At 40.0% G+C, this 12,940-nt stretch overlaps 2 protein-coding genes and 1 pseudogene across 3 annotated transcripts; 1 reads left to right on the plus strand and 2 right to left on the minus strand.

Moving 5' to 3' along the window:
- Positions 1-74: 74 nt before the first annotated feature.
- On the minus strand, positions 75-2,084 carry LOC120002054 (putative low molecular weight protein-tyrosine-phosphatase slr0328). The gene is made up of 5 exons (XM_038850618.1): positions 1,568-2,084; positions 1,273-1,408; positions 1,083-1,150; positions 925-1,011; positions 75-487 (listed from the first exon to the last, which is right to left on the minus strand). Exons 1-5 carry the CDS (start codon positions 2,021-2,023, stop codon positions 407-409), a joined length of 828 nt encoding a protein of 275 aa, XP_038706546.1. The 5' UTR covers positions 2,024-2,084; the 3' UTR covers positions 75-406.
- A 409-nt stretch (positions 2,085-2,493) lies between these two features.
- LOC120002052 (serine/threonine-protein kinase D6PKL1-like) lies at positions 2,494-6,699 on the minus strand. 2 transcript variants are annotated; one of them, XM_038850614.1, is made up of 4 exons: positions 6,397-6,699; positions 5,787-5,875; positions 3,939-5,496; positions 2,494-3,401 (listed from the first exon to the last, which is right to left on the minus strand). In XM_038850614.1, the coding sequence occupies exons 3-4, from the start codon at positions 5,438-5,440 to the stop codon at positions 2,546-2,548; spliced, it is 2,358 nt and encodes a 785-aa protein (XP_038706542.1). In that variant the 5' UTR covers positions 5,441-5,496; positions 5,787-5,875; positions 6,397-6,699; the 3' UTR covers positions 2,494-2,545. The 2 variants fall into 2 exon arrangements, with proteins under 2 accessions (XP_038706542.1, XP_038706541.1); XM_038850613.1 differs by having other exon boundaries at positions 3,939-5,683.
- A 2,040-nt stretch (positions 6,700-8,739) lies between these two features.
- Positions 8,740-12,218, plus strand: LOC120001814 (annotated as a pseudogene).
- The last annotated feature ends 722 nt before the right edge of the window (positions 12,219-12,940 follow it).

Below are 12,940 nucleotides of genomic sequence, written 5' to 3' on the forward strand. Positions count from 1 at the left end.
AGACAGAATTTTCCTACCATACAACCTACTAAGCAGAGATCACGCTCATGAACAAAACATAATTTGAAAAGAGGTATTGTGAATGTTAATCTGACATTGCAAAATCATAAACCATGAGTAAAAAACAAAGCACCTCATGAGAGCGGCCGAGCAGGTGATTCCGTGATTGAGCACACTACACACACCAGTGGCTTTCAATTTCAATACCTTTCCTCTTGCTTATTGTGTAGCCACCGGCATTTAGGCATGGCACGAAGTTCATATTTAGGCATGAGATTTACCATGATTTCCTTCATGGATGCTTAGTTCCTTGGTAAGATACCTTATTGCATGGAAGTTTATAACATGTACACAGAGTCACAGAATGTTGGTCCATAGAGTCGATTGTGAAGGCTTTACACCAGAGTTAAGACTGTAGAATGCGATCGTTCTCTGCCAAGATGCTGTCCAACAATGATTCACAAGCATCTTCGAGTAAATCTAGAACCTGCCGTCACAAGAAATACAAGTAGCAGAGTATCAAGAAATACCAAATCTTATAGTTTCACAAGGTAACACTGCCAATCAATCAAGAAATTAGATACTTTTAAGACCATAACAGAAGTTTTTGTCATATGCACTCATTCTGTGAGGCCGATCAACTTCAATCATCATTTAAGTAGAAACATTCTTCATTGGTATCTCATTATGAGCCAATAAAATACATACAACTTGCTAACTTTTCCATAATAATAGCAAGCAATTCAAATGCTGCAGGCTGCAGCTGTATGACATGAGACATCATACACCATCTTCATCTTCCATGGTTAATCGACTCTATAGTATAAGAAACCAAACTAAATAGCTATATAAAACAACGAAGAGAAAGTATGCAGATTCATCCCATATGTCAAACACACACGACAAGTTGAGCTCATTTATTACCTTCTCAAAACCTTGTGGACCTCCATAATATGGATCCGGTACTTCACTTTCATCATGTTTCTTACAGTATGAGCACATTAACTTGACCTGTAAGGTGAAATTAAACATTAGACCCGTCTAGATTATCCAGATTCAACCATGATGGGTCTTTTACTAACCTTCTTATATGCATCAGCAGGTAATCCGTCCCTTTCTTTCCACCTATTGAAGGCCTCCATTATATCCTCTGCACACAAAATCCAACAATGAACACATACAATATGTGAGCATCATCTATCTATGCATACAGGAGCTTGACTCTAACAATCTAACATCCAATTCTATGGCCTAAATGACAATAAATATAACCTCTGTTTTGCTTGTCCATTGCCAAAATGATATCGAAATCTCTGAAATCAGATGGACGTATTGGCCTTGAAATTGACGTTATCTCCATCCCACGCTTCTTGGAGGCCGCCCTCATTCTTGGGTCTGCCGGATTACCCTTTTACAACAACAAAAAAGATGCAAGCACCAAACATAAATATGAATCAATTTATAGCTTCTGTACCCCATTCATTTGCAGATGAAATTGGAGAAGGGGAAATCCTTCAAATCACATAGAGTATATGTAAGTAGGGTAGCTGTATTCGTAAATAAATACCTCGTGATAATTAATGGTGCCGGCAGAATCAATGTTGAACTTAGAATCAAGGTCTCTCTTCTTTACAATGCCTCTAAAGACACCCTCCGCAGCTGGGCTCCTACAGATATTGCCTAGGCACACAAAGAGAACAGAGAAGGGTTTGATTTCCGTGGCTGAGTCAGTTAATGGAGTTGAAGACGACATTGATGCCTTGATCAAAGACCCAGAAGGAGAGGAGAGAACGAAATTGGGGTTTCTGAGAGATGGGTATTGGGTTTTGGGGATAAATCGTAGAAGACTAAAAAATGGGGAACTCAGAGAGAGAACGAGATTTGGGTGGCATAACGGTAAATTCAAACGAGCTGCCACTTTGGAACAAACACTGTTGAAGGATATCCTCGAGACCACAGTTGGTGTGGAAACCTCGTTTATGCTAAAACCAAATGGAGAACAGGTAGTATGAATCAGAACCATCCCGATAAAGAAAAACAAAAATGGGTGGGATTGGGGAGAGGAATTGCTAGTACATGATAGAATTAGAATGTAATTGGTCATGGAGGGTTGTGTACATTACATTGAAGTTACACTTGCTCGTGGTTTCTGTTTTGAGCCTGGGCTGGGCTTGGTGAGCCAGCCCATCTAAAAACACTTCACTGCCCTGTAGGCTGTAAGAGAGCTAGCAAACGAATAACATCTACCTGAGGCATTAAGACTTCCGGGAGATGAAGAACTTGGACGCATAAAAAAACGAGTCCAAACCACTAAACCAGGCCGCTGATAGTAGCATAGCAGAATATTCGGACGAGAAAATCCCACTCCATGAGCAGTGGATACTACTGTATCACTCTATATTCTATATCCTTAACAACGTGAAGCCTATTTGCTGAATTACATTTACACTATATTCTATTATTATATCAGTTACAAGAAGGATGAGGAATCTCTTTTCCAATAAGAAATCATGCATCTTCGGTCGTCATAATTCACAAATATGGGCTAAAACATCTCAAACTCTATATGTTCCCTACCATTGGATTCCTTATGATGGTAGCTCTCTGTATTATGAGGATCTGCTGTTGGCACACCAGTCGCAGCATCACAAAATTTGGGCAGCTCTGGTGGTATCGTGCAGCGAATCAAAGCCCAGTTGATGCCTTCAAAGAAGGGGTGCTGTTTGATTTCTGTAGCCCCTTTCACAGAACCTAATCGACTCTCTGGTTCTTTTATCAACAACCCTCTGATCAAATCTCTTGCATGAAAACTAACTATAGGACCATTCGGAAATTTGAGGCTTTGGGACACCACATTGGCCAGGGTTTCTTCATTCCCAGGACCCTTGAAGGGGGTCTTACCATATAACAGCTCAAATAGCAAAATTCCAAACGTCCACCAATCGACAGAGCTCCCGTGACCCTCAGCCTTGATTATCTCTGGAGCTAGGTATTCATGGGTTCCGACAAAGGAGTTTGACCGGGCACTTGTTGGCTCCACCACAAGCTGTGGCAATGGGCTAACTTGAGCAGCTGGCTCAGATTTGATCTTCCGTGATTTTACAGCGACTGATAGAAGCCTAGGAGTGAAACAAGGAACTTGCCAAGATGGCTGGAGACAAAAAGGGTGAATACAGCTACCTTCACTGCAAGGACTGGACCTATTTTTTGAGGAATCCGCACTTGGTGAAGATGACTTAAGGAGCACAGGACTAACAGTACATCTGAGAGAAAGGTCAAAGTCTGTGAGCATTATATGCCCATCTTCTCGGACCAGAATATTTTCAGGTTTTAAGTCTCGATAGACAACCCCAAGCATGTGCAAGTATTCCAACGCAAGGAGGACTTCTGCAATGTAAAACCTACAAATATGACAACATGACATTAGTTTCCAGAAGATCAAGGGACCAGAGTAAACATTAGGAGTGAATCAACTTGTGCATCAACCTAATGGTATGAAACTTGTCTCCTTCAGATTTAGGGTTTAACAGCACTCTTAGCCAGATCAACTTGTGTATCAACCTAATGGTATGAAACTTGTCTCCTTCAGGGTTAGGGTTTAACAACACTTTTAGCCACATAACTCATTTCTTGAATAAATGCAAACAAGACAATTTCTCTTATAGAGGAAATATATTTGTAGAGAAACACAAATGTATTTATGTATCTATCTCTCCATATATATGTTGCATGTAACAACTTGGTTGAGAAAAACACCCATAGCACATAGTTTATGCACAGACACACATGATCACACGCAGCTCATAACTAGATTATGCATAGAACATAGTACAGCATATACGAAGTCAGGAACCGGTTGTTAGTGAAAAACATATATAATGAAGCTAAGAGATAGAGGTAAAAATCATCAGAAGTGAAGCTATAGGAGAGACATTCACCTGGCTGCATATTCGGAGAAACACCGACTGGGTTGCTTCTGCCTCAGCACATGTAGATCTCCCCCAGGACAATGTTCCATAACCAAGCACGACAATTTATCCGACACCAAATAGCCATATAATGTAGGGAGAAAAGGATGATCCAGCATCTGCATAATCTCCCTCTCAGTTTGGGCCCTAGACACCTTCTTCCTGCTCGCCAAAAATTCATTGTCCATCACTTTTAATGCAAACAGGCAGTTTGTGTCAACAAGCTCAGCAAGATAAACAGTCCCAATATCACCGCAGCCAAGCTTCTTCAGTAGCTTGAAGTGTCTCAAACCCAAGCTTCCGTGCTGCTTCTGAACATGGTGAACGGCTTCCCATCTCAAGTCTTTTGACATGTGAGGTCTATAGCCACAACGACTAGATCCACTTAGATAGCTATCCTCACTAAGAGTTGTGCTACTACTATACTCACCAATACTACTTTTTGAGCTTTGGGAGAACTCCCCCTTTTCTCTTGATCTAGATCTCTCGTCAGTTATTGTCACTACGGTTCTATTATCACATTTCAAACTAGTACCAGGTTTGCTTGAGCTTGCATCAGGAATACTTGAATTGACTTCAATGCTATGATTTGAATTTCTACAAACTGGAGATGCTTTTTGATTTTCTTTATTCCCATTCTTTGGACTATAGTCGCGTGTCCAACTGCTCAACTTACTTGCACTAGGACCTAGATCATCTTTTTCGTTGCATATATTCAAACTGCTGGAAGCAGAAGTTGAATCTTGCTTTACTTTTTTCTTCATGAAGCTCTTGTTTCTGAAGATAGGCTTGATAAAACATGGACTATTGCAACCAGAATTGCTTACTCTACTACCAGGGCTGGACTTGGTAAATAAAAATGCAGAATGGAACTTGTCCTTCTGCCCCTTCTCTGGCATGGGAGTTTCTACAGTGACTTTACTCAAGTCTGAGGTCCTTTCGTCAACTTTCTCACTAATATTAGCAGTAGAAGAATCTGCAGATGTCAGCATGTCTTTCCCCATTTCTGTTATCTCAGCATCCGAGCCACAGGGGGAATGAAGAATCTGCTCCTGTTTAGGTAATTTAGTCATCATGGATGTCTGTGTCGTCACTTCAACCAAAGGATCAGAAGGATGAGAACTTAGATTCGATAACTCTGCTTTAGGCACTTCCATAGGTCCAAACCTCTTCTCAGAAGAATCAAATGTTATTCTCTCGGGTACTAAAGAGATTTCTACTAAATTTGCTTTCCCCTGAGTCAGGTGGGAGACAGATCCATTGTCCTCAACCACCACTGCTCTGTAGAACCTTTTGATTGTTCCTGATTCAGGAATCCCTGATGCACCAGCCGGCCTCAATAATCGCTTCGTTGCAGCCAACTCTGATGCCTGAGAGATGCATAATCCTCTTAGTGCCTGCTTCAAACTCACAGGTTCTGAAACTCCAATTCCCAAAGCCTGAGATGAACCGACTCTCATGGGTCTTTTCATTAAACTCTTCCTTAAAGCATCTCCACCACCAGCATGGGACAGGCTGCAAGCTCCAGCTGAAGTTTTCACATCAATTGCACCAAAGAGACGGTTAATGTCATCCTCTATATAAGTCTTTTTTCCACTTTTTGGCATAAATTTCATTTTGGCCTTTCCACCTCTTCTGGCTTCAAAATCTAGTTCTTCAGTTGATTCAACAATTTCACTAGTGCTAGGTGACGCATCCATGTTTGTAGGACTTAACTAAATATCCATGAACAAGTACATTGACATATGAATTATACTAATCCATTTCCGAAGAAACATTTTGAAGATGAAGCCGTGCAGAGATCAGATAGAATCCCACCTTTTCTTTCAGGTTCAGTTCAATCATAATGATTGCGAGATGCAAATAGCCTAGTAATATCCATCTACTAACAATCAAGCTGTCAAATCCTACAATGAAAAGCAAGTCAGATAATAGAAGCCATATCAGTTCATAGTAAACAGTATTTAGAGATAATGGTCATTTATACATAGAATTTAGAGAGGCGTGCGAACAATTTTCAATACTGACATAAATTATCTGAACCATTGTTAATTTAAGCCAGAATTTTGAAATTGTTGGGATTTCATAAAGACAAAAATTCAGATTAATTAATTTTAGTTTCATTGAAATCAATCACCGTGATCACAAACTTTCAGTTGGATTACATCTGAATTCATATGCAAACAACGAAAAAAAACAAATTAAGACTTCGTGAGATCAAAAACACAAAACAAGCGCACAAAAAAAAATGAAGAAAATAGTATAATCACAGTAACCAACGAAAAAAACAAAACACTAACTAAACAAAGAAAAATAAAATCACGAAACCTAAGTACCACCTCTGTTCGCGACTACCACGGTACCGTACAATCTAAGAAAAAATTATAACAGATGAGAAACATATAGATACGGAAAACAGAGAACGAACCAGAGGAAGGCCAGAATCGTCGAAAAGAACCGAATCAGACACCGTTGGCAGCCTCAAAGACGACTAATAAAAGAGAGAACCGCAGTTGCAGATATAGAAATCTAGGGCTACAGAAACAGAGACCGAAAGCGAATAGGGAGGAGATATTAGGGCACGAGAAGGACGTTGGAGAGTGAATGAGGAAAAAAGGAAAGTTAGGAAATGCAAATCACGAGAAGCGTCACTTGCTCGCACTCAGTCACGGTTTCTCTCTCTCTGCTACTGTTTCTTTCTCCGAGATGACGCAAAGAAATAAGACGGAGCTTTGAGTTTTTTCTTTTCTTTTTGTTTTTTCAAATTGCGTTGTATTTGTATGGCCAGGAACTGGGAGTCGCATACTGGCATCCTCTGCACAGCGGGCATACTAGTCTCGTGCTTGCCTCTCTTTTTTAAAAATAAAATAATCAATTACGTGATGGAAAAATAATAATAATAATAATAATAATTTTCCCTTCAATTGGATTTCGGCAATATGCCGACCACTTTTGTTTCGGGTTTTGGGTAAGGAAAATATTTTTACGGGTTAAGAAAATAACACAAATTGGGTCATTAAATATTTCGAATTTCACCCATTACACCATTTCCGTGCAATTTCAATCAATTCATATCGATAATTGCCAAACCGGTGTGTAGAATACAAAACGCGACATCGAATAAAAAATAAAATAAAGCATGTGAATGAAATCAATTAAACAAAGAAGAGTGAGGAGAACTATTATAGTGCATGAACCAACCATAATTTCTGATGATACCAACAAGAGGAGGAACTATAATTGATTATTTGCAATAATATACCAAATCAGCAATACAATTAATTAACCATATACCAAGTCATCAATACAATTTAAAAAAGATTGAACTTTCCAGCAGAACTCCGCTCATAGTGGATGATAACTTTCTTTTACTTGATTGTTACTTTAACTCCCATCATCATATAGATTAGGGTGAAAAAACAGGGCCCTCTTTGACCGATTATGAGTTTTGAATTGATGCGCGCAAAATACCCTTTTTCATCTTTTGAAATGGCTGTTTAATTTTAACTTTGATGCTCATTATTAACACATAAGATCCAACACCAACAAGTATAATAATCACAACCATAACTTGTGCCTTTTTTTTGTCAATGTAGATGTGTGTTTTTTTTCGTTCAAAGGTATCATAAGGGATGGTAGGAATATTCGTAGATTATATGGTACTATAATCGCTCTCATTGAACTAAAGAGGTTTTGGGTTCGAATGGGATAGTAGAATAATTTTTAAAAATATAAAGAACAGTGAAGTGAGGGGTAGGAATGCCCGTAGAGGTACCCAAAAGCGAACAATACCATAATCAACGCACTTGAAACATGTCTCGAGAGGAGGGTAAGAATGCATGTAAAAGTATTAGATAGTGGATAATACCATAGTCAACACATTGAAAACATGTCTTAATCATAAAAGCTTGTGTGGCATAGCTCAAGCCGTGTAATTAATTAGACAATTATTTATTATTGTTTCACTTTATACAAACATGTATCTATCAACAATCTTGCAACCAAACACGCCTGCATGGCTTTTATGTAGAGGACAATACTAGGTGAATTGGAGTCGAGACAATTAGTTTGTTAACTATCGTCTATCTACGACAATGCCAATTCCATGTATACAGGGACAACAACTAAACTCTTAACAGAAATTGTACACACTTTGTTGGTTGTAGTAGTAATCTAATTAACTTTATGGAATTATGATTAGGAAGATTTAGATATGATATGTTCCTTGATTAGCTAATGACTTGTATGAGGAAGGAAAGATACCAGCAGACGCAAAGTTCACATCCTCCTGATTGTGAGTTCTGAAAATTGGAAAACCAAATCAATAATTTAAGCCCACGTAATGAACCAAATATTTGATTTGTTGCCATTCTGTTATATTCATTTTGAAGCGCCAAAATCATTTATCCCTTTCATTTATTTCTACCCAAAATTTGGGAAAGCACGAATGATTGTCGGAATCAATCATACCAACACTAATATACTGAATCCCATAAAAAATCCGTATTAAAACATGTTAGGCGAGAATAGTAGTAATAGAATGAGTGGTATCAATTGAAGTTCTCGTGTTGCAACCCCTCTCGAAACCGACATAAATATGAATTGGGAATATAATGGTGTACTTTATTTCAGGGATGATCTTGCTTGTTTGTTTGTTATTGTCAAACAAGGCAAAAGTTTCTACTATTATTTAGGGTTATGAAAGAAATTCATTGATTTTCCCCAATTGTACATGGAATAAAGAAATCGTATGCAATTAATGATCATAAAAAAAAGTTTCCATAATTTGATGTCGTAATCCCCATCATTAGGATTCTGTCCGAAGATAAGGCCCACCACCATTTCACCCAAAAATCACTCAGTCGGCAAATCCAATGTGTTAACAAATGGCCGGCCCAAATTCTTGGCCCAATAAAACGCTAAACCCCACTTCAAAAGCAAAAAAGTACCCGTGCACTCACTGTCTCGGTCCTCTCTCCAAAAACACACGGCGTTAACCCTGTGTCTCTGAAATGGAGTCGTCGTTGCCAGACGACCTCGCCGACGATATGCAGAGCCTGAGCTTTACCTCCACTGCGACCACTGCGACCACAATCCACCGTAGCACGAGTTCCGGTTCCTCATCAACCACTCTCACACCGGCCACGTCCACTCACGGCTCCTTCTCATCCAAGGTCCGATCCAACATCTCCCTCGCCGACCTCCGCTTCTCCCTTAGGCTTGGTGCCGGCGACATTGGCTCCGTCTATCTCGCAGAGCATAAGAATCCCGCTGATGCCGGTAACTGCGCTCTCTTCGCCGCCAAGGTCATGGACAAGAAGGAGCTGATCTCGAGAAGTAAGGAAGGCAGGGCCAGGACGGAGAGGGAAATACTCGAATTGTTGGACCATCCTTTCTTGCCTACACTCTATGCAAGTATAGACTCGCCCCGTTGGCTCTGCCTATTGACGGAGTTTTGTCCCGGCGGTGACCTCCATGTCATCCGCCAACGCCAGCCCAATAAACGGTTCGACGAAACCGCCGTCAGGTGCACCCTTCATCACTTGCACGCATTTGATTTCCTTTAAATTTGTTCTTTTTGGTAGAATTATTATCATATTCAAAAATTTACGTGATCGTGAGCGGTTTAGTTGAGAGTGACGGATCGGGTCAGTGCGCGTCATACCCGCTAGTTCACTGTCGTCTGTGAGTATGATTTAATTGGCATGTGTGGTCGTGTCACGATTTAGAGAACAAGAAGCGATCCGGAGCACTGAAGTCAATGGATATGTTTGACCTTTTTTATTCTTCACCTATTAGGGTTCGACGCGTGTGGCTTTGGAAGTTTCACTGTGCTTGTTAAGTATAGAGCCATGTGCCAATTGGACGCTCTTGAAGCCAATAGGGTCTCTACTACAACACTATTACGCTAATGCCACTCTTCTACTACATGTGCCAGTGTGGTTTGTTGTCAGCTAGTGGTTTTATGCATGGTTTGGGGGGGCCAACAACTCAGCAGCAACGGTGGCGCTTCCGCATCCCATAATTTAGCAGTTGAAGGTGTCATGTCCGTGCCAGCTTATTTGGCCTGTGGTTACTGTTTACAAGTACTGTTGCATACTGCGACCAAGTTAGGTTTCTATAGCTGGTCATGACTCATCCGTTTGTCTTAATTAGGAAGGACTAAGATCTAGAATTATAACTTCAACGCGGCTTAAGATATTGTCTAAAGCAGATAGGCTTGTTATGAGAGGGCCAAAAGACAGTACTCCACACTCAAGAGTCCGATGCTGTTTGAAATCTATTCATTTCCCTTTATTGAGAGGACAAATGCGACGCTCGATTTTGCTTTTGTGTTATCCAAAATATATATCCCGGGTATCAAAGTTCCAATTAATTTGTGTTCCGTTATCTTTGGCCCGGGATTTCTGGGTTGATCATTCATATTAGACCTCCCAACAGTAGGGGCTGGTCACTGGTGGTCCCAATTTTTTCCTATTTGCTTCCTGGTCTCTTGTTTAGTGTTTCTAGCAACAAATTTCTACGTATTTTCTCGACCTTTTTCTTTTCAAGACATGCACAGACCTTACACTCCTCATTGTTTTTTTCTTATGATTTTCTATAATTTTCTACTTGTTTCGGCCTCTATAGAAAGTAGACATAGCCAGGGAAAATCCATGAGCTCTTTGTGAATGTGAATGAATAATCATATTGGCTTGGATGATTCAATAATGATCTACCTTCTCAGCTCATATGATTTTATGATTTTAAATTTCTTTATATAACCTAACCTTGTTCCCAAATTATGGTGCTTGACCATATATGCAGTCGATCCTTGCCTCTGCTCTAACTTATGAGTTTTCCACTATGTTGTAGAAACATTTAGTTTATAGTGATGATGTAAAAAGGAAAGTTAAGTAGACGATTATGGTGATTTCTTTACTGAACTTCGGTTTTTGGCGCATGTTGGGTGGAAGTTTCTTTTCCTTTTTCTATTGATTATAGATTGCATCAGAATAAATAGTTTGGCGTAGAGATTACAAGGAAGTTTGTTTAGAACATATGTAACAGATAGAATCAAAATAATTTAATGCCTTGATTTGACAATATCGTGCATGTAAACCGCAATTTCTGGTTTCTAAAGAATAAATATCTAGAACTATCGCCATTAGTTGGTCCACGTGCTTCCTGGGTCATGTAATCGAGTGCTTAGGGACTGTTGCACCCTCTTGATTATTCTATTAGGCGATGGTCCCCTTTTTGAAGCTGCACTAATCTTATTTTAATCTCATGTGGGTTTACTTTATTAGTCTATTTGCGAATCAGCTTAGCGTAAGATTGCTTTTTTTCTTTTGTAATTACTAAGTCAATTAGTCCATTCTTAATGGGATGCTTTGATTCCGTGTTATTCCAGGTTCTATGCTTCAGAAGTGGTGGTCGCTTTAGAGTATCTTCACATGATGGGAATTGTATACCGCGATTTAAAGCCTGAAAATGTGCTCGTTAGATCAGATGGCCACATCATGCTCACAGATTTTGACCTTTCATTAAAATGTGATGATTCTACATCAACGCCGCAGATTGTTTCTGATCCAAGCACCCCTGTTTTAGCCCCACAAACCGAGTACCAGGTAGAGCATCGTCCATTCACCTCATACTTCTTGCATCATTCCCAGCTGTAGAGTCCCTGCCGTTTCATGTTTCAACCCAAAACGCAAACGCAAAAAGAAGATACGCAGTCGTGCTGGGTCCCGAGTTTGTGGCTGAGCCGATTGATGTCCAGGGTCCATGTCATTTGTAGGTACCCACGAGTACTTGGCACCGGAGATTGTGTCCGGTGAAGGCCATGGGAGTCCAGTGGATTGGTGGACACTCGGGATATTTATGTTTGAACTATTTTATGGGGTGACACCCTTCAAAGGTGTGGACCACGAACTAACCCTAGCTTAATATAGTTGCTCGAGCCCTCGAGTTCCCAAGGAACCTGTCTTCCAAATACGGCCAAGGATCTGATCTCTCAACTATTAGCCAAGGACCCATGTAGACGAATGGGGTCCACAATGGTGCATCAGCAATCAAGCACCATTCTTTTTTCCAAGGGGTCAATTGGGCATTGTTGAGATGTACACCTCCACCGTATATTCCCCCGCCGTTTAGTAGAGAAGTTGTATCAGATGAAAGTTGTCCTGAAACTCCCGTGGATTATTTCTAGTAAGTTGAAATGAAATGCTAATAAGTAATAAGAATGTGAAGGCTTTGTCATTGTTTCTAGCTCATTGTTACTTTCCGGTTGGCCGAGATGAGTGGATCTCAAAGAACAAATTGTTAAAGAATCTAGGATTTTATTGTCTATTGTCAATGCTGATGTTGGGAACATCGGATACTGACAAGATGAAAATTAAGCGATGAAATTGGCCTGAAGCCAAAGCCAAAAGGAGCCGCGTGATAGGCTGGCTAGCGATGGCAAAAGGGACCCAAGCATGGGGCAGGCCTTAAAGGAATTGCTGCTTGTTCATGGGGGTTTGTTGTGTATGGTTTTACTTTGTGAAGAGCCTGTCATTTCCTCGCATGTGAATTGTTTGGTGCAAAGGAAAGATGTAGGGGCAGGTGTAGGCCCCAGATAATGACTAAGCCTTTTTAGACGTTTATGTCTTGGAGCTGTTCGTCCTCGCTTTGCTGTTAGGAGCCCAGCCCAAACCTACCAAGCCCACGTTACATTTACCAGCCCAACTTAGCATTTGACCAGTTGAATGGAAGGCTAATCCAACCCGACGTATGGCCCAATTAAATTAAAAACAATGAAAAAAGAGAGTACTTATATTCGATTCCTATCAGTTAAAAACATAATTTTGTTTAGATTAATCCATTTCCAAAAAAATTATCAACTCAAATTCAATTGCAAACCCTCAAAAACAATAATTTAACATATCATTTCTCAGGAGAAACATTTGATTTTATAAATTTTATAAGATTTTAAAGGGAGTTAAGAGAGT

Source organism: Tripterygium wilfordii, chromosome 7 (genome assembly GCF_013401445.1).
Source record: "Tripterygium wilfordii isolate XIE 37 chromosome 7, ASM1340144v1, whole genome shotgun sequence".
NCBI classification, from domain to species: domain Eukaryota; kingdom Viridiplantae; phylum Streptophyta; class Magnoliopsida; order Celastrales; family Celastraceae; genus Tripterygium; species Tripterygium wilfordii.

Coding starts and splice junctions, on each gene's coding strand:
- LOC120002054 (XM_038850618.1), bottom strand. CDS start 2,023: ATGGTTCTGATTCATACTACCTGTTCTCCATTTGGTTTTAGCATAAAC. Junction 1,409..1,567: donor GCACCATTAATTATCACGAG/GTATTTATTTAC, acceptor TTGTTGTAAAAG/GGTAATCCGGCAGACCCAAG. Junction 1,151..1,272: donor AATGGACAAGCAAAACAGAG/GTTATATTTATT, acceptor TTTTGTGTGCAG/AGGATATAATGGAGGCCTTC.
- LOC120002052 (XM_038850613.1), bottom strand. CDS start 5,813: ATGATTGAACTGAACCTGAAAGAAAAG. Junction 5,684..5,786: donor AACTGAACCTGAAAGAAAAG/GTGGGATTCTAT, acceptor ATGGATATTTAG/TTAAGTCCTACAAACATGGA. Junction 3,402..3,938: donor TTCTCCGAATATGCAGCCAG/GTGAATGTCTCT, acceptor TCATATTTGTAG/GTTTTACATTGCAGAAGTCC.